Source organism: Nicotiana tabacum, chromosome 16 (genome assembly GCF_000715075.1).
Source record: "Nicotiana tabacum cultivar K326 chromosome 16, ASM71507v2, whole genome shotgun sequence".
NCBI lineage: Eukaryota > Viridiplantae > Streptophyta > Magnoliopsida > Solanales > Solanaceae > Nicotiana > Nicotiana tabacum.
The window spans coordinates 145,647,234-145,671,907 of NC_134095.1; the positions used below are offsets into that span (position 1 = coordinate 145,647,234).

Below are 24,674 nucleotides of genomic sequence, written 5' to 3' on the forward strand. Positions count from 1 at the left end.
ATAAATTTATGAAGGTGATCGGGGGAGCAAGTCTTAGAAAACGAATTTTGTCAAAGTTTGGCATTTTGGGATAAAATACGGCTCAAGCTAAAATACCCGGTATATATGGACTAGTGTCATACAAGGTACTACATGGCCATGATAGTAAGATGTATAAGGTATGTTAAAAGAGAGTAGTATTTAATTAAGCTAAGATAATTTTTAAATTATGCGGTTAATAGATTAATTATCGGATAATGAAATATTACCCGGTCAACTAATAAGTGGATAAATTAATAAAAGCACCTTCCCAAGTATATACGTGGCAGCCCCCCTTTATTATGGTGATTCATCAATGATTCATTAATCACCTTTAATATGTGTCAAGACTTTAGAATACAAAATCTTATCAAGACTTTTTAGCTTTATCAATCAAAAAGCAATTCATTTCGTTTTTAAGACCAAAAAGAACAACTCCTACATTCTGTTAAAATGGTCAAAACGTGAAGGAGCATGAACATGTCACAAAAATTTATTCATTAACCAAGTGAAAAGCAGAAGCATTGTTTAAGCTCATTCAAATCGTTACTTTGGAGTTTAAGCCAAATTTCGTTTCTCAATGTTCAAAAAAATACAGAATCTTAAATTCAATTTTTGGTGTAAGTTCAATCCACAAAGGTTTCCAACGGGATAAATATACGGAGTTATTCCTACTCCAGGTATGTTAAGGCTATCCGTTATTTCTTTTGGCATGGTCCAAATTATACTGAAAAAACGAGCAAATACACAGTTTTTATAAATTACTCTATTCATAGAAATAGTAGGGGTGTCTATATTCTTGATTCCCCATGAGAATTATTATTATCTTCTGTTCATGGGTCTCAGAATAATACGCAATTGGAAAAGTTTATCCGGAAGGAATATCGAGATTATTATGTATTTTCATTCATTTCACTCATTTATACATGTGCATTGACCCATGACCAGATGGCATTATATACGCGTATATATGTAAATATATGTATATGGGATATGGGAAAAGGTTACGGCATTATATGCGCACCACCACCTGATCAGCTGGTATATGTTGATGATGTTGCCCAGAGTGGCTGAAATATGATTCGAACGGCGTTATATACGCGTATATATGTATGTATATATATATGTATATAGGATATGAGAAAGGTTATGGTGTTATATACGCATCATCACCTGATCAGCTGGTATACGATGATAATTTTGCCCACAGTGGCCGATATGATATAATGGGATGCCCTCAGAGGCTGATGATATTCTGAAACATGTACCAATGCACGACATGACATTTATACGCATATACATGACGTTAAAAGTAATTTATGATTTACAAAGTTATTTAGACTTACTGGTTGAGTCATGTACTCTATATTTCTTCTATGTTTCTTATGTACTTATTTATGTGTCTTACATACTCGATACATTATTCGTACTGATGTCCCTTTTGTCTTGGGACGCTGCGTTTCATGCCCGCAGGTCCCGATAGACAGGTCGAGAGCCCTCCAAGTAGGCGATCAGCTCAGCGGAAGATGTTGGTGCACTCCATTTGCTTCGGAGTTGCTTGTTTGGTTAGTATGATTTAGACGTGTATTGTTTGGTATGGCGGGATTTTGTCCCGTCCTTTATGACATTTATGTACTCTTAGAGGCTTGTAGACATATGTCGTGTACATAAAAGATTATACGGCCTTGTCGGCCTATGTTTTGAGTTTATAAAGGATCATGTTGGCCTATAAGGCCCGTATGTCACGTGTATATGATGATGTAATAAGAAAGATACGTTACGTTGGTACTCAGTTGAGTAAGATACCGGGTGCCCGTCGCGGCCCATCGATTTGGGTCGTGACAAATTTGAACTAATAGTCCAAATTATTTTATAAATTTAATTTCAATAAATTTTATATGCATACAAGTACTTTTAAGAAAATACTTTTTAAAATAAGCTGATTTTAAAATCCTTGCCAAAAGCTAATATATAAAATATATGTTTACCCTCACAATGCATTTACTTACCTTTTTAATATTTATTTTATTTCACATTATTTTACGCAAAAGTGTCCAATTTTTTCCCCTCCTAATTAGGATTCGACTTGTGTTTAAGAAAATCACAAAAAGAGGATTAGACTTGTGGGGTGTGGGTCCAAATCCGCGTTCTTATGTTCTCTCTTTCTTTTCTTTTTTCCCTTTCTCTCTTATTTTTCTTTTTCGTTTCTTCTCTTCGGCTTTTTGACTTTTGCACTTCTTTTTCTCTCTCTCTTTCTCTTCGGCTTTTTCACCACTACTCTTTTTTTTTTTTTTTCCTTTTTGTCTTTCCTTACTTCTCTTTGGTGTTGGAATCAAATATATCACTCCCTTAATTAATTAATTTCTTGATCTCTTCCCTTGTTTAACTGTTGAAAGTAATAGCTTAAGTCTCAAGATAAAAATTAACGAAGTAAAAACTCAGATAAGATTACTTCTCATCTTTCAAAAGGAATTTACTGTAGGGCCACAGGATCGAAACTGATCCAACTAATTAGGCGTTTCGACATAAAAATTATAATTTTTGAAAAAAAAAATAGTATTTGGAGTAAAGCTAAAAAAATGATATTTGAAATTTGAAATTATATTTGAACATACATTTCACTTGAAAAAATATTGCAGAGTAGGGAAACAAAATTTTTGAAAAAGTTGTCAAAATCACTTACTATTGGTTTTTGAGAAACTCAATTATGAAAAATTTCCAAAAACAAAAGTCCATGGACAAATTCGTTTTTGAAAAAAAAATCGGAAAAAAGAAAAAACTATCTATGGACAACGGGTCCTAAATGTGTTATAACTTAAGGTGTTATTTGATACCAAGGAAAACTGTAATAATCCCAGGATAAAATTTGATATTGTATTTATCCTATGTTTACTTATTGATATTAGTTAATTTAAGGATAAATTTTATATTAAAATGGTTGATAGCTAATCCCATACTATATTCCATTCCATGCGATATTCTTGTTTATCCACGATTGTACCAAACAGACCCCTAACTATATAATTGTTGTATATATTGTATTCTAAAAAAAATTATTTGTTTTAGTTAATCATCATTGAATTCCAAATGCAGGTGGCAGAGCCTACATGCATTACGCGTTTATTTAAAAGGAATTTAGAAAAAATATTTAAAAAATTAATTAGAGAAAAGAGTATATTTGAAAAGGCAAATTAGTCAAATTATAATTTTTTACATTAACGAAAAAAGGTTAAAATAATTGTTTTAAAATATTAAAATGAAGAAGGTAATCGTAGAGTGATGGTGTTTGCTTAGAAGTGGGCCCCAAATGGATGGATGTGCGGGGGAGAAATTAAAAAATAGTCAGATTTACAAGTGGTCATTCAAAAATAGTCATAGTTTCAGAAATAATCGAAATTTAGCCATTTTTCATATAAAGATAAATCTGAACGAAAACACTGTTCAAAATCCGAAAAAATACTCCAGCATAATATACTGGAGTTTGGAGCATTTGTGCTCACCGGTGCTCTAGCCTCCAGTATATACTGGAGCCAACAAAGTATATCAGTCCAGCATAATATGCTGGAAGTTCATACACAGGTGCACCGAATTCCAGTATATTATGCTGGACCGATCTTTATTGCAGCAAAATAGTGATATTTTTCATTGACTTGACAAACGCTGGCTATTTTTGAATGACCAGTCCGAAAACTGGCTAGACCGTGCTATTTTAACGATGTGTGGTGACAATGTAAGGAGAGAGGCAACAGGAGATGGAAAAGTAGATGGGCAAACCCGAAATCTAAATCGAAATTCGAATTTCTTGATTTTTTGGTTTGGATTTTGGATTTAAGTTTTAAATTTTTTAGATTTCCGATCGGATATTGGATTTGATATTTAGAATGTTTGGATATCCGAAAATCTAATTTTTTTTATATTTTATATTTAGTCCATTATCCATATGTTAATAGTAATAAGTTCAATACATTACCTATTAGATATTATCTCGTACATTCAATATCAATTATTAAGTTAATGTAATAATACTTTCTATTTGGACATGGTTTTACTATTGTTACTTCTTATCGGCCGTATTAATGTCTCTACTGTATTTTCTTGATAATAATTTTATTACTTGAATACTTTATTTGGATGATTGCGGTGAGAATGAAGAACTTTTCAGGCAATTTACCATGAGTACTTTATTTGGATATTCAAAAAATATATCTCAACTTATAAGCTTAAAATCGAAAATTCAAAATATCCAAACCGATTAATCTGAAACCGAACTTAAAAAATCCGATCCAATTCGAGCTTATTTGAATTGTCATTTCTTCATCCGAAAATTGAAAATTCGAACCGAAATTTTTATATCCAATCCGAACTGCCGAAACGCCCACCCTTAGAAAAAAGTGAAGTTTTCGCGGATTTTAAAGAAAATGGAAGTGCAAATATTATTTGAAAGGAAAATAAACGGAAAAAAACAAGGAAAAAAAAACTATTTGAAAAGAAAGAAAGAAATTTTACTATAGTGATTGCACACTCATCAAGTGAATATCACTATTTGGGTCACATCTGCACGTAGAAATTGCACGGGGCGTCCCATTTGGTCGCCCCTATTTAACATATACCTATTTTTTTTTAAAACGTTTTAACTTGTACCCACTTTTAAAATAACTACAACCCTCTTTCTCCTCCTCCTTCTCCTCCTTCATTTTGTGTTTCCTCTGAGAAGGTTTAAATGAGCCCAAGCAGAGAGATAGAAATTAGGGACCCCTGCATCAATTCCCCAGTCCAAATTGGCTAAAACTGCTTGATCAGAATATCAAACTTCTGTGTCTTCTTCAGCTGCTAATCTCTCAGCACATTGTTCTTTATGCAAGGTTCTTTGTTCTTTATCAATAAGTCTATCTTGAATGAAACTACCAACAGATGTGATCAAGGACCTAACTATGTCTTCTTGATCTATTTCAAACCTGAAATTTCCAGCCATTGTAGAGCTTACCTATCAAATGTATAGTCACAGTTCTTTATCGGAGTTCCCATTTTGTAGTGCATTTTTGTCGTATAAATGCAGAGCAGTTACCATTAACCATCTTCTTGTTGTTTGGCTCCAAGCTTTATGACAAAACTAATGAATCCAGGACAAAAAAAAAACTTTAGCTTATTTAGTGCTGAAGTTTTTACAAATGAACTAAATAACTTCAGCATCTCTACTGAAGTTTTTGAAAAAGCTTATCCAGGACACAAAAACTTCAGTTTATTTAGTGCTAAAGTTTTTATAAATATACTAAATAACTTCAGCATCTTCTACTGAAATTTTTGAAAAAGCTTAATGACAAAACTAATGAATCCAGGATAAATAAATTCAACTTATTTAGTGCGATTACAAACAAAAACTTTAGCAAATAGAGAACAAAACTTCAGCTACTATGCTTAAGTTCAGCAATTACAAACAAAAACTTCAGCACACTTGCTACTTCAGGCCCGTCTACTAGAATGCTGAAGTTTTGCGTGATTTTCTTTGCTACTTCAGCCCCGTATGCTGAAGTTACGCGAAAAAGAAGGTACACTTGCAATTTATTTTGCAAAGCGGATATAGATGCAAATCCCCCTTGGATTAACTTTGAATACAAGGAATAACTAACTCTAGTTACTGCATCATTGCAGTCAACTTAACTGGAGTTAATAATTTGTCTTAAAGAAAAATTTGTCTTTAATTCTTTTTAGTACCCGAAGTGAATCCAAGTCATTAGTTTTCTACCATACAAATGGCAAGAATCTAAGGGGGAATTGAATGTTACTCTCTTTCGGTCCACAATAAGTGATCAATTTGCATTTTTATTTTGGTCCAAAATAAGTGTCCATTTATATAATCCAGAAAAAATTCAATTTATTTTTTCAAAATTACCCTTAAGTATGTATCCCTAAAAAGTCTTTTACTCCTCACATTAAATTATGCTGCAATATTTAATTAAGGGTAGTTTAGTCACACTAACTATTTTTGTCTAAAATTTAATATTTCCTTAATAGATGTGCCCAAGGTAAATTGGTCACTTATTGCGGACCGGCGGGAGTATTGAACTTAGAAGAACTGGAGCAAATCCAACGGCTAGTTTAAGAAATTCATGCTATACTGATTTTTGGTTGTTCTATCAGTTTTCTTTGGTATCAGTATAATTAGGTTAAAAGTTAGAATTACAAGTTCAAAAGTTAAGGACACGACCTTGAACTTAGACTAACAAGCTCAAAAGTTAAGGACAATAGGTCCTGAAGTCCCGAACTTAGACTAACAAGCTCAAAAGTTAAGGACAATAAGTCCTAAACTTAGGCTAAGAAGCCCAAAACTTAAGGACAATAGGTCCTGAACTTAGAATAACAAGCTAAAAAGTTAAGGACACACGGTCCTGAACTTACAGTTACAAGTTTAAAAGTTAAGGACACTTGGTCCTAAACTTAGACTAACAAGCTCAAAAGTTAAGGACAATAGGTCCTGAACCTAGACTTACAAGTTCAAAAGTTAAGGACAAGTAGTCCTTAACTTAGAGTTACAAGTACAGAAATTAAGGACAAGTGGTCCTAAACTTCGAGTTCCAAGTTCAAAAGTTAAGGACATGTTGTCCTGAAGTTCTGAACTTAAAGTTGCAAGTTCAAAGTTAAGGACACTTGGTCCTGAACTTTATGAGCAGAAAGGTATTTTCGTCCGGGCAGGTAAAATTTATTAAAGTAGTGGCTAAAGACTAAAGACATTTTAAATAGTGGCTTAAAAGTAAATACGTGTGTTATTAGTGGCTAACCTTGCACTTCCCCTGCATGATACGCGTGTATACTATCTCAAGTGATAAAAAACTATTTTAAACGTATAAATATTAGGGGTGTACATAGGTCGGGTTGGTTCGAATTTTTCAATTACCAAACCAAACCAATTGTATCGGATTTTCAAATCTATAAACCAAATCAAACCAACAAAAGTCGGGTTTTTCGATCTCAGTTTTTCTGTGGGTTTTCGGTTTTTCGAATTTTTTGAATTTTTTCTCGGTAAAATCTTCATAGCATAAAATATGTAATGTGTGCTCCAATATTTCTTTAGTCCTAATATGATAAAGTCATATAAGATGTTACCCAAAAAATTAACACAAAATAATATGAGATGAGTCATGACATTATACTAAATTACTCAATAATACAGATAATAAAATCGTATTAAAAATTGCTAATTAATAATCCATAATAAAAATAAACATAATCTAAAAGTACTAAGGCCTCATTTGTTTGCACTTAATGGAGGTCTGAATCTTAAACATTCAGATCTCAAACATTAAGTGTGTTTGTTTTTAAAGTCTGAATCTTAATTGTTCAAATCTTAATCATTAAGTGTGTTTATTTTTTTTTAGTTCACAACTACTTAATGGGTCTGAATAGGTCTATATGATTAAGATCTATGACAGAGACTTAATTTCATTAAGATGTTATCATATATTCATTAATAACAACTGCCACCGCCTACCATTATCAACTACCACCATGCCACCACCACCTCCACCGCCACCATCATCCTCAATCATAGCCTCCATTATCGACCATCCCCACCATTCCGACCACCATCATTCTCACCTACAATCAACACTCATCCGCCTCAACTACCATAACTGACAACCCATCACCATCAACAACCACAGCCAACACTGCCCATCATTATAACCTACCATCGCCCACTCACCACCTTTCTCTATCACAACTACTACCACCACCCACTCACCACCTTTCTCTATCACAACTACTACCACCACCCGACATTATTAACTATCACCATCCATCACCACCATCCTCAATCATAATCGCCACCACTACCAATCACTACTAGCTACTAGCATGAACCACCATCATCAACTGTCATGACCCCAGTTCGCCCTCCGTGAACTGTAGCGACGGCACATAGTCTTTACAATTAGGTAAGCCTAACAATTGCGGAAAAATAAATGAAACTTACGAAAGAAATAATCAAAAGCCAAAAATAACCGAATGAAACAATATATATAATGTCGCTCGGCATATACAACACAACTTCTCAGAATCTCATACACTATCCCAAAACCCGAAAACTCACAGAAACACAAGCCTTTGAGTATCTAACAATGTCTAACTCCAGAATATCTAACAAGGCAAAGAATACAGAAGGGCAAATGTTTAAAATCTAGAATAGAAAGGGACTCCTCGGTCTGCGGACGCGGCAAGTGTACCTCGAAGTCTCTAGAGCAGTCACCTCGCCTCACGGGTGGTAGGACTGAGTCGACGTACCTGGATCTGCACATGAAAAACATGCGCAGAAAGGGCATGAGTATACCACAACGGTACTCAGTAAGTGTCAAGCCTAACCTCGGTTGGGTAGTGATGAGGAAAGCCAGGGCCCTACTGAGATTAAATAAGATATAAGGGTTAACAGTGTGGAATAAAACAGTATAGATAAGTGCAACAGTAGAAATAACATAGAATTGAAAGAACAACAACTAGAGCTGAGACAAAATAAATCATGAAAAAGAAGTACAGCTCAACACAGAGAATAACAACTGGGGTATCTTTCAGGATACCGTCCTATAGTCCCAATTACAACTATCCAGTGGATCTTCTGGGATACCATCACGTAGTCCCCATCGGAATCCCAATCCATAGTCCCAATATAAATACCCAATATTGGGGGAATCTACCGGGTACAGTCCCGTAGTTCCATATAACTGTGCAGGGAGATCTACTAGAATCCCACATCCGTAGTCCCAAATAAACAGACAAGGGGGATCTACTGGAATCCCACATCTGTAGTCCCAAATGTAAATACGCAGCAGCAATAGGAAAAGGTTCAGAAATAGCAAATTTCATATTAAGGAAAAAACAAGTCATTTTAGTCTAGCATGCTGCACATAATTCATATAAGGCAGTTTAAGAAAATAGAGCAATTAAATCACTTAGACATGCTTTCCGAAGCTAACAACAGGCTTATTAGTGCAAGTAATAAAAACAGGAAAGGAAACATACTAGTAATTACTTAACGAAAACTAAATTGCCAACAATTAGCACAAGTACGCACTCGTCACCTCACGTACAAGGCATTTCAATTACCAAATATACCAAATCCTAAGGGGGAGGTCCCCCACATAAGGTTAGATAAGCCACTTACCTCGAACCAGCTCAAAATCAATCTGAAACCACGCTCTTGCCACGAGTACTCGACTCCAAATGGCCCAAATCTATTCAATTCAATTGCATAATGTAAGTAACACTTCAGGTAACTGATTCTACAAAGCAATTCTAAGCTAATACGCGAAATTAGGTAAAATAACCAAAATGCCCCTCGGGCCCACGTCTTAGAATTGGGTGAAATTTATATTTTCAGAATCCTCACACTCTCACGAGTTCAGTCATATCAAAAGTACCAAAATCGGACCTCAAATGGTCCCTTAAATCATCACTCAAAGGTCTCCAATTAGTCAAACCCTAACCCCCCCAATTACCACTGTTTTTCCTTAACTTTTCATGCTTAAATTGATAAAAATCATTCCAATAACGAGTTTAGGGACCAAAGACCTTACCCCAATGAACTCCTCTGAAAATCCCTCTTGAAAAGTGCTTCCCCAAGCTTCTTCCCGTTTGAAAAAGATAAAAAAAATGACTAAATTTCGCGAAGGCAAGAATTTATCGATTACCACATCTGCTGTCCAATAATCGCATCTGCGATACCGCTTCTGCGGTTCTCACTTAAAAGCTCAATCTCGCACCTGTGACCTCAGATTCCGCATCTGCGGTCGCGTAGGTGCGGTTCCTTATGCCGCTTCTGTGGTTTCTGGCCCCCTTCCTCATTTCCGCTTCTGCGGTTAAATCCGTTGCTTCTGTGGCTCCTCATCGCGGTCCCACACTCGCAAGTGCGGTTATGACATAAGAATAGTTGAAGCTGCAACTCCAATTCCCAAAAAAATTTCGCCAACCATCCGAAATCATCCCGAGGCCCCCGGGACCTCAACTAAACATAACAACATATCTCATAACCTCATTCAAACTTGTTCCAACCTTCGGGACGCTCAAAACACCAATTCGCATCGGATTCAAGCCTAAGAACTTCAAAAACTCTAAAAATATGCTTTCGATCAAAATTCTATCAAACCTCGTCCGAATGACCTGAAATTTTGCACACACGTCACATTCAACCCTACGGAGCTACTCCAATTTCCAGAATTCCATTCCGACCCTCGGATCAAAATCTCACTATCTAACCAGAAACTTCAAAAATTCAACTTTCGGCATTTCAAGCTTAAATTAGCTACGCACCCCCAAAACACAATCCGAACACGCCCCTAAGCCCGAAATCACCCAACGGAGCTAACAGAACCATCGAATTTCTATTCCATGGCCGTCTTTATACTGTTCTGATTACGGTCAACTTTCCAACACTTAAGCTCTTACTTAGGGACTAAGTGTCCCAAAACTCTCCGAAACTCCAAAACCGAACATCCCGGCAAATCAAAATAGCATAAATAAACTCGGGGAAAACAATTAATAGGGGATCGGGGCGTTAATTCTTAAGACGACCGGCCGGGTCGTCACATTCTCCCACACTTAAATATTCGTTCGTCCTCGAACGAGCATAGAGACATACCTGAAGTAATGAAAGATGAGGGTAATGGCCGAGCATATACTGCTCGGTCTCCCAGGTCGCCTCCTCGATCGGCTGACCCCACTATTGAACCTTTATCGATGCAATGTTCTTTGACCTCAGCTTTCAAACTCGTCTGTCCAATATTGCCACTAGCTCCTCAACATAATATAGATCCCTGTCCAACTAGACTTAACTGAAATCCAACACGTGCGACGGGTCACCGTGATACCTCTGGAGCATCAAAACATGAAATACCGAATGAACTCCTGCCAAGCTGGGAGGTAAGGCAAGCTCATAAGCAACCTCCCCAACATGCCTCAATATCTAAAAAGGGCCAATAAACCTCGGACTCAACTTTCTTTTCTTCCCAAATCTCATAACGCCCTTCATAGGCGAAACCTAAAGCAAAACCCGCTCTCCAACTATATAGGAAACATCACAAACCTTCCGATCCGCGTAACTCTTCTGTCTAGACTAGGTTGTACGGAATCTATCCTGAATTACCTTAACCTTCTCCAAAGTATCCTGAACTAAGTCTGTGCCTAATAGTCTAGCCTCACCCAACTCAAACCAACCCACGGGGGATCTACACTGCCTACCATATAAAGCCTCATACGGCTCCATCTGAATGCCGGACTGATAACTGTTGTTGTAGGCAAACTCCGCCAATGGAAAGAACTGATCCCAAGACCCTCCAAACTCAATCACACACGCACGGAGCATATCCAGAATCTAAATACTGTGCTCAGATTGTCCGTCCGTCTGAGGGTGAAATGATGTACTCAACTCCACCCGAGCACACAACTCATGCTGAACGGCCCTCCAGAACCGTGATGTGAACTGAGTACCTCTATTTAAAATGATGGACACTGGATTACCATGCAGACGAACAATCTCCCGGATATAAATCTCCGCCAACCGCTCCGAAGAATAAGTAGTACACACAAGAATGAAATGAGCGGACTTGGTCAACCGATCCACAATCAACCAAATAGTATCAAACTTTCTCAAAGTCTGTGGGAGCCCAACTACAAAGTCCATGGTGATCCGCTCCCACTTCCACTCTGGAATCTCTATCTGCTGAAGCAACTCACCTGGTTTCTTGTGCTCATACTTCACCTGCTGACATTTGAGGCACCGAGCTACAAATCTAACTATATCTCTCTTCATACGCCTCCACCAGTAATGCTGCCTCAAATCCTAATACATCTTCGCGGCACCCGGATGAATGAAATACCGTGAACTATGGGCCTCCTCTAGAATCAACTCTCGAATCCCATCAACATTGGGTACACAAATCCGACCCTGTATCCTCAATACCCCATCATCACCAATAGTCACATCTCTGGCATCACCGTGTTGAACCTTGTCCTTGAGGACAAGCAAATGAGGGTCATCATACTGTGGTTTCTGGCCCCCTTCCTCATTTTCGCTTCTGCGGTTAAATCCGCCGCTTTTACGGCTCCGCGCTTGCGATCCCACACTCGCAGGTGCGGTTATGATAGAAGAATAGCTGAAGCTGCAACTCCAATTCCAAAAATCTTTCCGTCAACCATCCGAAATCATCCCGAGGCCCCCGGGACCTCAACCAAACATTCCAACATATCCCATAACCTCATTAAAACTTGTTCCAACCTTCGGGACGCTCAAAATAACATCAAAACACCAAATTCGCATCGGATTCAAGCCTAAAAACTTCAAAAACTCTAAAAATACGCTTTCGATCAAAAGTCTATCAAACCTCGTCCGAATGACCTGAAATTTTGCACACACATCATATTCAACACTACGAAGCTACTCCAACTTCCAGAATTCCATTCCGACCGTCGGATCAAAATCTCACTATCGAACCGGAAACTTCAAAAATTTAACTTTCGGCATTTCAAGCCTAAATTAGCTACGGACCCCCAAAACACAATTCGAACATGCCTCTAATCCTGAAATCACCCAACGGAGCTAACAGAACCATCAGATTTCCATTCTGAGGCCGTCTTCACACTGTTCCGACTACGGTCAATTTTCCAATACTTAAGCTCTCATTTAGGGACTAAGTGTCCCAAAACTCTCCGAAACTCCAAAACCGAACATCCCAGCAAATCAAAATAGCAGATATAAACTCGGGAAAAATAGTTAATAGGGGATCGGGGCATTAATTCTTAAGACGACCGGCCGGGTCGTCACATCAACCAAAACTACCACCAACCACGCCTTTAGTCGGCATTCAACCGTTAGCCATCACCATCAACAACTATCATATTTTAAAAAACTATATATTTTATTGATAGAATATTAGATTAGTTAGTATTTCATTTGAATTTCATGTTTATTAATTTTCAAATAAAGATAAATTTTATGCATTCAGATGTTAAAAATCAAACTGTCTTAATTATTTTTATTCTGATCTTAATACAAATCTTAATATATTCATATGTGTATTCAGATTCAGATGTCTTAATCTAAAAAAAAATAAATGAGACATCATGCTAAAACAAATATGACTAATAAGTATTACTAATTATTAATTATATAACTAAACAAGAAAAAAATAAGTTATGCATTTTTACTGTCTAAACCAATGCAAAACTTTAGAATTAATTTTCAACACTTGTCATTCATAGTTTGAATTGAATTTTTTTTGTTAGCACTAGTATTGTTTTGAATTTGGCTTGAGCTTTATTTGAGTTACTAACTTTATGGGCTATAAAACATATTTGACCATTCAAAATTCAAACTTGAATACAATATATTAAAAGAGAGAAATATGAAAAAGTTTAAGAGATATTTATAAATTATATTACAATAAATATTTATACATATAAAATATTTTAAAAACTTCTATACATGTAATGTCGGGTTAGATTGATTTCAGTTTGAATTTTTTTAGTTAAAATCAAATCAAACCAGTTAAGATTGATTTTGTTTTTCAAAACCAAACCAAACCATAGTTGAATTTTTCTTTCGGATTATCGGATTGGTGCGATTTATCGATTTTCTTTGTAGACCACTAATAAATATTATTTTCCTCCTGTTACTATTTGGTGATACTCCTTCAAATGATCTTAAACTATTTGGTGTTACAATTGAATGCCTTGATAAAGACTTCAAATGGATTTGGAAAATTAATTACCCCAATAAAATGAAATACTTACTGTGGCAATATTATCACAACAAACTTAGCTTCCTTATTGTAGGTATTATTTGGGCCCCATTGGTATTAACATTGATACTTTTTGTTCGAAATTTTTTATGATGTGTCTCACACAACTAATATTAGTGGAGACAAAATATGAGGACCGCTTTTTGTATTTGGCGAAAACCATAATTATATGTCTTCACCATTCCTTCGAATCCGAAACTAAAATAACAACAAATTGAACTCAAACGAATAACATAAATGTTAAAAAAAGGGTGAACAATTATATATATAGCGCATGAAATACATGCGCTATACGTTAACGGGTATTTTTAAATATTGTTTACATGCGCATGAACAGTTATATTTTCTTTTGTAAACAAATGGTTTATCATTACAATATTTAGATATTTTTCATACAATATATATCCACCTTACAGAAATGGCTTTTGTTAGCTTCTCTGGTAAGTTTGAGGGAAAAACTAAAAATATAATAGAGCTTATTTGTTTAGTGTACCCTCCCTGCTATTTTTTATTTTTATTTTTTCTAGAGTCGCATGATATTTCTTTTCTTTTCATATTTTTCTGTATTAATATATCTGGATTAATAATAGTATCCATCTATGAATTGAATAGAAGAGCTTGATACCAAAGCATTTTAACCTGACATTTGTCTTTTAATTCGGATTTATGTATAGATCAAGAAGGTTAATTATAAGGGATGGCGCATTCTATTGAGATGACAACAGCAGCAGACGACCAAACTCCACTGCTTCGTCAAAGCGCACGCTCACATGTAATACCTTTTCATTTATACTTTTTGCTTTTGTTTTGTTACAAAAAAGCAACAAGGTGAGAGGTGTTTAGGGTTTTCATGAGAAAGAAGAAAAAGTGAGCGTTTGGACATATGTAAAATTCCAGAAAAAAGTGAGGAAAAAAAATCGACTTGAAATCAGTATTTGAAAATTAGAGTTGTGTTTGGAAATAGATACAATCTTGAGCTAGTTTTGAATTTTTTTTTAGTACTTTGAAGTGAAAATTTCCGAAATTTAACTTCCAAGTTAAATTTGAAAATTTCATGGCCAAGTAGTGATTTTGAAAAAAAAGTAAATTTTTTTTGGAAAAAAGAATCTTTTGTTGTGGCCAAACAGGCCCTTAGAGTGTACTATTAGATGCACTTCTGATGTGTAAAAGTGAATTGGCTATTAGGTGGGGTAAAGGTAAACTATATAGTAGTATTAAGCCTACTTACAATAATATCTTAAAATGTTCTATTGGAGTCGTTCATATTTTTTTGTTCATAATTTAATTTCCAATACATGCAGGGTAATTTCTTTGGTAAGATTAAAGTGACTTCCCACGGTTCAAACCTCATTCCAACCTCCCCTTTCTTTGTACCGGCGTTATTTGTTCACCAAAACTTTACTACTATTATTTATCCTTTTATTTTTTTTTAGGTCATTTGGCCTCGATCTAATTATCTTTTGGCAACAAAATAAGCAAAAATTACTATATACTAGTAGTATATTTTTTTCTAAAAGAAGGAAAAAGAAGTCAAGCTCTGAGAACTAATGAACATAACTGTTCCAATCGGAAGCAAGTTTCTCTTCTAAACAAAATTATTTTAATATAGACACTAGAGATCTCTTGTTAGTTTTTTTTCTTTCTTAGCAAGTGCCAAAAGTAAATGACTTGTGACTCTTTTTTCCCCCACCAATTACAGATGGAAGAAGGAAGTAAAGTGGATCATGTAATGGAGATAGGGGATACAAGTGGTGAAGATCGATCCGGGTTGCAAACCAGAAAAGAAATCTTTGATGAAAGATTTAAGGATTTGAACAATAATTGGTCAACAAAATCATGTACCATATTCAAAGTAAATGTGGGGTTACGTGAATCAAATTCAGATGCTTATACACCAAAGTTGATCCCCATTGGTCTTTACCATAACAAAAATCCTCAACTTAATTCGATGAGAAAATACAAACTGTTGTACCTACAACGATTTCTCCAGAGGAAAGAGGGGCTTGATGTGGATAGTTGCGCCAGAAAATTGGAGGAAATGAAGGATGAAGCACTAAAGTGTTATGACGATATAAATTATAAGGAGTTAATAGCACTAAGGAATTCGTGGACATGTTGTTGGTTGATGGCAGTTTCGTGGTTGAGTATATTCGAGAGGATTGTTTGGAAAATCAGCCAAGAGAAGGCCGAATTATAAACACAGATTGGATGGTATCTCTTGTAAATCGTGACCTGTTGCTGCTAGAGAACCAACTTCCTTTCTCTGTACTCACTAAGCTTCATGGTATGACTGCACATCAAGGTGAAATGTCATTCACAAAACAAGTGGAGAAGACTTTTTTATCTAACTTACCGAATATGTGCCCAGCATCCTTGAGTGAGACTACCACAGGTAATGCAGACAATATGGAACTCAAACATATACTGCATGTACTACACAAGGCTTGTCAACCTTCACAGACGACGACTAGCACGACAAAATCAGAACATTCCAGGAAACGTTTATGTTGGAATCCTTTACAACTATTTAGGCCGAAAGAAACGCCAAGAGATACGAAACACATAACGTTGCATGGCAGCATGCCAAATGCAACAGAGCTTTGTGAAGCTGGAGTTACATTTTCAAAAGTTCAAAATGTTTATAGTTTGTCGGACACAAATAACAGCCTTGGAAATAGGACAGTATCACTCTTTGATATAAAATTTGAGAAAGGGTTAATGGAAATTCCTTCATTTGAAATCGTTGATCTTACGGAGACTCTCCTGCGAAATCTCATAGCTTTTGAACAGCATTGGCCAGATGTATATCCTACATGTTTCAGTGATTATGTAATTTTCATGGATTATCTTATTGAATCAGAAAAAGATGTGAGTTTGCTTCGCCTGAAAGGAATCATCAGGAACAGGATAGGAGAGGACAAAGAAGTGGCCAGCATCTTCAACAAAATGGGGAAAGGGGTTGCCGTTTCATGTGAGGACTTCTACTACAAAGAAGAATGCAGAAAATTAATTCAACATTGTGAAAAACCATGGAACCGAATGAAGGCAAATTTGAGGCACAATTATTTTAGTAGTCCTTGGGCCGGAGCTTCAACTATGGCAGCCGCCGTACTCCTCATACTCACAGCAATGCAGACTAGCTTTCAGAGCTGATCGTAAGAAATAGTCATTGTTCTAATTGTTTGAATGTCTCCATTGTAGTGTCTCCTCACAACTCCATACATGCAATTTGCATGTGCGTTGATGAGTTTAATTATTGTGTCAATGCTTTGTCCATTAAATGATTAGAGGTGTGAAGAAGCGTAAGTTTTATCTTTTCCTCATGTTGTAATCGTAGTATTAATCCAAGTATTACAAATCTATACATTGTAAGTCATGCATATGAACTTGATATTTGACATATCACCAAAAAAAAAAAAAAAAAAAAAAAGAAGAAGAAGAAGAGGAGGAGAGTACATACTTTGGTGACTTTCTGTGGAAGATTAGTGCCAGAACTATTATAGTTTCAATAATATTAGAGTAGGTCTTGAGTGTTACTTCATACTTGTAGCCATTTTCATCTGAACCCAACGGATTCCAACCTGTTCAACTGATGCTTGAAGACACATCCATTAAAGTGAGGCAACATCTAACAGTCAAGAAGTCAAAAGGAGAAAGGTCGTTAGAAATGCTGAACTGCAGGTGTACCAACCAGTCCTCTTCATGAAAAGAGAGATATGTCTATCCATTCAAACTTGCAGCATGACTAGCAACTCATCTCCCTGGAGAAGATAATCATATTCACAATTGAGAATCCGTAAGTGGGAGCATGAAGCAGATAAAGTACTCGAGTAGTTCTCTCGCATAATGTTCCAGGTACAATCCATAAACATCCACCTTGTTTTATGTATCTATAAATCACCATCCTCTACCTTGCAACATCAATGCATCATAATAGTTTGCTGTGTACCAGACAAGTACGCCACGAAACAAACTTGAAATATAGGGGAAAAAGAATAATAAATTGAAATCTGAAAACCAACGATGAGAATAATTACACTAGAAATCACAATATGTTCCACAACTCTTGCTTCAAAACTATAAATTAGAAACATAACTAAAAATCTGCAAAGAACAAACTATATTTTCAGAGTCCCAGATGAACCATACACCATGTACAAGATAATCTCTCAAATGGTCTTCGTTTCCATCACTTCCAGGTAAGACAAGTATCATAAAAGCCAACTCGTCTGGTACCTGATCCTACTTCCCAGAGCTTGATTTCCATCCCGAAGCTTCATCCCCATCATTGAACACACTATTGTATCAGCGAATAGGGTGGTACTGTGTGATCCCTCGCTTCGGAGGCAACTTCCGCAAAATGAAAAGGATAAGCGAAGAAGGTAGTATCTCCACCAACTGCAAAGAGTTGACAGAATTCTGGTCATCCGCAAAACATATACACAATAATCCCTTTTGTCTTGTTTCTGTGCACTTAATATTGTAAATACAGGCCGAAAACCCAAATTTAGAATACTCATGGGTTTAAATTTACATCAACTTTTACTTATGCTAGGACAAACACACATAAATAATAGAAATAAATCAAGCTTTAATTTCAGTACACATATTCAACACTAAACTCCCGCTATGTGCGGAGTCCGGGGAAGGGCCTAACCACAAGGGTCTATTGTATGCAGTCTTACCCTGCATTTCTGCAAGGGGTTGTTTCCACGGCTTGAACCCATGACCTCCTAGTCACATGGCAGCAACTTTACCAGTTACGCCGGGTCAACCTTTCTAAATTTATTGTTTCACCAAAATGCCGTAAATTGGAGCCAATTTTCAATTCAAGAAAACCTAGATACCATCGCATAAACAAGAAACTCTCAACCCTAACCAAGGAACTGGGGACGAAGTTTGACACATGAAAAGAGTTATTGAATGCCACAAGCTGGTGAATCATATTGGTTTTCCAATTAAGTCATGATTTGGAAACTGTGCTTTGCCAATGTTGCACGGACCTCCAAAATGCTTCTGCACCCGTGTCGGATCTTCCAAAAATACACTACTTTTGCAGGATCCAGCAATATTAATCTTCTTCACTGGCACTTAAAGAGCAATATGCACGCTGAAAGTACTTACCACTAAAGGTTTAGTGCTGTAGGAACTTACCAGGTAGTACACAAAATTCAAAATTGGATGGTCCAGGACATCAAGATCCGCAGCTTTATCAAACGCATTGAAACACAGCTGTGATGCACATGATAAAAGAAATAAGAGTTAACATGGGTCAAGTTGGTTTCATGCCCTTCTTAAACAACTTACAGTTGAAATCCTGGAAGTATAAGCTAGGACTAATTTACTACAACAACAATATTCAGAATATAAAAATACCATCTAAGGAGAATACACAGAGGTCAATCACACATCACAAAAATGGATTGACTGCTTACAAGGCTTTTTGTGGCGGCGTCCTAATTTAGCTGAGAATATCTTATTCGGTAGGAATATGTACTTACCATAATGCATCTAATGAGGAAGCATGTAAAGCATATTGTTGTCACATAGCCAACCTATAGAAGCCAAAATATAGAAGCAGTTCAACGACAAAAAAACAAGAAGAAAGGACAACTAATAATGAGTGACACACAGTACGACAGTAACATGCCTCCTGTAGCTTCTTCTGTCTCCCTTTTGATTCTACAGGGAAACGCCGTAACATGAGGAAAAGCCTGGAAGGAAGTGATGTAAGGTGAAGGAAAACTGTGAACATCAAATAGGTAATGAAACCATGACTACCCACTTTAACCTATTTTTCACATACAAACTATATTAAAATGTGCATGTACCAAAAGGTGAAGGGACAAATTAAACGAACATATACAATCTGCTTTAGGTAGCCTTCAAGGAGTGAGCATATATCAATATCTTATCATGTAAGTTACTAATCAAATTTCCAACTGCATATTTCAACATTAAACTGCAGGATATCTATTTGCACAAACCTAGCAAAGAATAAGAGAAGAAAAAACTTTAGACCATTTAACAGACCAATAAGCTAAGACATAAAAACCAAAAAGAGAGAAGAAAAAGCAAATGCTCATGAAAGTATACAAAAGAATTATGGGAGCAAGTTCTTTATTTAAAATAAAATAAAACGAATTTAGGGACCAAGTCTGAACAAGTGGGATACAGTATTACCATGTGCCTAATCCGAGTAGATGCCACAAAAGGTGTACGTGGCACTCTACGTACCCAGTCTACTTAAGGCAGTCCGTTGGGTTACATGTTCATGTAGATTCATCTCAGACTCCAACAACAACAACAAACCCCGTATAGTCCCACAAGTGGGGTCTAGGAGGGTAGTGTGTACGTAGACTTTACCCCTACCTTGAAGGTAAAGAGGATATTTCCAATAGACCTCATCTCAAAGTCTAATAGAAGATAAAAACCAACTTTATATGTTTTACGAGTGTTGCAGCTGTGAATGAATGATAATATTTTTTACTAGCCAGATTTGGGCTTTGGTTCTAAGATATCCCCATTGTTGCAGAACCCAGTGAGCACTTGCTCTCACTATTAGAAACATTTAAACCAAGAAAATTATTGAACCTAACCTACGTGAAGATCATGAACCCCATGACGATAACACAATTGTAAGAGATAGATGGATGTCTACCATAAATCCAATTCTAAATCCACCATACACTCATCAAACTGGGTGTTATTCTCCTTTCATATCAACTCTTAATCCTGCCTATCTCTCACTAGCTCATCCTTATGAAATTATTCAAATGTTTGGCAACAGCGGGGAAGCACCATGGTCTATGACAAAGCAATATGGACTGCTATATATGAATGAGAACGACTGGATGCATTGCTGCAATCAGAGAGTGAAAGACATCTACTACCTGAGAAACAGCTTATTATATAAATTACATTAAGTTCAGAAAAAGGGATCCTTAAGGCTTAGCTTGGATTAATCTCAGACTGGTTTAAAATCTATGAATTTGCAGGCTGGGTAAGCAGATCATTACTTATCCAAAGGACAACTTTAAGCAAGTAAACAACAATTACATAGCATAACAACAGAGGTTCTTAGAAAGTGAAAGTGGTAAAGGATCTGTGTAGCCGTTACTCAGATATTCTTTTGATAAACATAGCGCCATTGTCTCACAAAGGACAGAAATAAATGCATGGCATATGATCGTCTGCTTGCATTTGTGCTTCTAGATGTGTGGTTCCACCAATGCACTCCTTCAGAGGTTAGATTGAATCACTGGTAAGAGAAATTAGATCTTACCTTCCTCCATAAAGAAGAAACCCCAAGGCTGCAAATAGAGATACACCTGAAAGATAATGCGTGCCAGTACAAAAGAAAATATGTCAGTGCAGACGCAATATATCTATGCAATAAAAAATATTAAAATAAGGTAAAATCCAAAATGCACACCTGCAAAGAACACCTTAGATAAGATGACGAGAGCTGGAATAGGTTTCCACCATATTATGAGCCATAATATAATCTGGAGATTTAATAAGAAAAAGAATAAATCAAGCAACAAACATCCACAAAGCATCTGTAGCTATGAAAGAAATTCAATTTCTCAGATACTGTTTCATGTAAAAACTCTATCACAGGACATAAGCTTGTGTAATGTCCAACTCTGGCACTTAGCAAATCACCAGACGCAGTATCCCTTCTTGATAAAGCATCTTCAAACTTAGAAATCCAGTCCTATTCATGTAATTTCATTTGGAACCAGTAAATTAAGACATTACTGGTGCTGTGTTTCTTTTCTTCCCTCTGATGTGACGAATTTGTATAATTACTGACGCTTTTTTCCTTTTTACTTTGGGATGGGTGCATTTGGGGTTTGGCGGGTGGGGGAAGGGTCGATCATGTGTGTCCTACCCCCAAAAGCAACATGAATACACTTTTTGAGCTTGTACTGGATAGGAAAGTGGTTGAAGGGAAGCTGAAGGCAGGTCTTATTACTATCTGGTGCATGAGAAGACATGTTTAGACGGACGGAATTCAGTCAGCAAATATAAAACAAATAAATTCCAATGTCAGTGTACAACTTGCATTTGATGCAACAACTAGATCTATCAGCAGATAACGCAAACTAAGTAGGAGTAACAATTTAAGTAAAACAAACAAATGCAACTAAGAATTCAAAAGAAAAACCTCTGCTAATTTTTAGAAATACTGAGTAGGTGAAAGACAGTCATTGTGACCCTAGGTCTAGTGGTAAGAGCGCAGCACATGATGTGTGGGTTAGGCACATCCGTGGTTCGAACTCTGCCGCGGACAAGAGCTTGGTATTGAAGTGGATAAGGCTACAAGCTGTGTGTCATTCCCTTGGATCGCTTATCAAAAAAATGAAATGCAGTCCTTGTTTGTAAAACTAGTCAAGTCATAAGTCCACTTGGGAGAATAATCTCTAGGTTTAAAGTTTTGCAATATGTTACAAGTTAATTTAACTCAATGCTCAAGCACCAATGTTTCCCAACTCGTGGGATTATACTGGGTTTGTTGTTGTTGTTGTTGTTGTTGTTGCTCAAGCACCAATGTTTTGCTGAGCACGTGTAGTGTAAGGACTAAATATCTACCTGAACAGCATACACCACTCCATTAATTGTGAAGAAACTAGGCCTAAGAGCATCAGTAGATACAGCACGTGCCTGCCACAGGAAAGACACATATATTAACCTTGAAAAGTGACACAATCTGCAAAGCATTGAGTTGAGAGAACACAGGCAAACCTGATAGTATATCTCAGCCCAGAATAATACTAGCAGAGCAAAAGTTGTGAAGAATGCAAGACTTGGCATATCAAGCAAGATGTGCTGGATAATCTACACAGACATAACCTACATAGTTACAAACTGAAAGGAAACAAAGATAAAAATGGCAACCAGACGTCTAATCTATGTCAGTGCCTAACCTCAGGGTTCAACTTCTGAACATCCCGGCGAAATGCAAAAACAAGCGAGCGAACTACCAAAGGACAAAAACACGACTTCATTACTAAACCCAACAGGTCAAAGCAAACTGAAATGTGCCGGAAAAATCTTTTTTTCCCAAATAGTATAACCCTAACCGGAGTACCGGACAGATCAGAAAAACACCTTGTAATATTTTCAATCAGCATGTTTCCAACATAAATAATTACGTATGAAAGAAGATACCAACCTCCATTCACCAAGAAATTGAGAAAGTGGAAAACTTTCTGAGTGGTCCATCCATACTCGGGAACTCTCATTTGAATCCGAATTAATTGCACCTGCAATTTGACAAAGTTAGAAACAACCAGAGTCACAGGCACATTAAAACAATAATAACAGGGACTATATCTATTTTAGAACACATATTAACCACATGATTACTTGATAAGCAAGAAGATATATTTTTTTTTTGGGATACATGGAAATTCAGATCATCATTCAAAAATCAACTAAGGACACACATAAACGAAAAAACCAACTCGTAGCACCTTCCAATTTCAAACTGGAAGGCGTTTGCATGCTTATAAGAAGTTGCCCTTTGTATAGCATATATAAAGCCAATTTACAGGAAACAAGGAAGAGCGGATAGCTCTCATGGTAAATCAATGAAGCCTAATATTAATTTACGAATTACCCAATTCACCCTCTTGAAGGTTTTTCCAGGTATTAAGGTCCCGTCTTACCCTCACCCATGTGAGATTCAAAAAGCATAGCCAGTTATAAGTACAAATAAATAAAGGATGAGGGTAGCAATAGATTGACAACTAGAGTGTAGTGTTAACTATGACAAATCTTCGAAAGGATACAAAAGATTCAAGTTGCTATCCAATGAAGTGTAATTAAATGATTGAAAAGTTCCTATCTCAAACCTGATACTCCACTAAGTATGGCTATTACATTTCGATGTATCTCGGGGTGTAATGCTTTTGCATTCATCGTATTAATTCCACTTCCTACTTTGCTCTTTTATGATCTCGACTAATGATTCAATTGTCATGTAAAGCGTGGAATTTAAGGTTCTACCAAAACCCTCAAAAAAGAGTTTAAGTTCTATGCACTGACCATAAACAAATTTACACAACCAGATCACATAAAGGCAGGTAACTCTAGTTAATAACATTGATTGATAACCTACAAGTCACGGAAAGTAAACTGTCATAACAAGTTATATTACAAGGATGGTCTAAGAAAATCTTTATAAGGCATCTAAATTCTTAAAGGAGTTTTCGAGCTAATTAATACACAATTACTACCAAAATTTCAAATTAATAAATAATAAATAAAAAGTGATAATTACAAGAGCAACAATTGAAACGACGCCGTATAAGATCGCGAGGACATGGAAAGTACGGTCTTGCCAAACAATGGATTTGTTCACCTCCTCCCACCAACTTAATGCCTCATGCAAGCGGTACGCCACCACCGCCGCTGCCGTCGACGGGTCCGCTGCCGTCTCTACCCGACCCATCGCCGGAGATCCGAAATTAGACACCAAAGTAAAGTAAAAAAAGGAATTTTTTTGAGAATTTGTTTTACTAAAGTCTTTCCTTTTTCAGAAAATTGTTGAGTCTAAAACGGCCGGCGAGAAAGGAGCAGAGAGCGTGTATTAAAGATGTGTACGACGACGTTCCGTGATCGTACTTTTTAGGATTTTGACTATTATTTTATGTTAAGATATGTTGTACTACGAGATTTAAAGAGAATGATGAGGGTAATATTATCTGAAAGGTACAAGTCAAGTGAATCATAGGACAGCTAAAGTAATGAATCGGCACAATTGTTTTGCAACAGATTACACGTGGGTTGACAACGGAGAGGATGTGCTTTAAGATTACTAGCAAAAATTGTTCTGGATAATTGTTCATAATAATTAAAATTAAT

The 24,674-nt window shown here is 36.4% G+C and overlaps 1 protein-coding gene and 1 pseudogene across 1 annotated transcript; one reads left to right on the forward strand and one right to left on the reverse strand.

Annotated features, from left to right (window-relative positions):
- Positions 1-15,434: 15,434 nt before the first annotated feature.
- On the forward strand, positions 15,435-17,060 carry LOC107831758 (UPF0481 protein At3g47200-like; annotated as a pseudogene).
- Positions 17,061-17,802: 742 nt separating this feature from the next.
- LOC107831766 (tobamovirus multiplication protein 3-like) lies at positions 17,803-24,523 on the reverse strand. The gene is made up of 11 exons (XM_016659562.2): positions 24,091-24,523; positions 22,981-23,071; positions 22,733-22,785; positions 22,551-22,643; positions 22,398-22,469; positions 21,235-21,307; positions 21,085-21,130; positions 19,450-19,513; positions 19,301-19,354; positions 18,954-19,031; positions 17,803-18,197 (listed from the first exon to the last, which is right to left on the reverse strand). The coding sequence occupies exons 1-11, from the start codon at positions 24,259-24,261 to the stop codon at positions 18,105-18,107; spliced, it is 888 nt and encodes a 295-aa protein (XP_016515048.1). The 5' UTR covers positions 24,262-24,523; the 3' UTR covers positions 17,803-18,104.
- Positions 24,524-24,674: the final 151 nt, after the last annotated feature.

Coding starts and splice junctions, on each gene's coding strand:
- LOC107831766 (XM_016659562.2), bottom strand. CDS start 24,261: ATGGGTCGGGTAGAGACGGCAGCGGACCCGTCGACGGCAGCGGCGGTG. Junction 23,072..24,090: donor TCGTTTCAATTGTTGCTCTT/GTAATTATCACT, acceptor GTCAAATTGCAG/GTGCAATTAATTCGGATTCA. Junction 19,032..19,300: donor TCCTCATTAGATGCATTATG/GTAAGTACATAT, acceptor TGTGCATCACAG/CTGTGTTTCAATGCGTTTGA.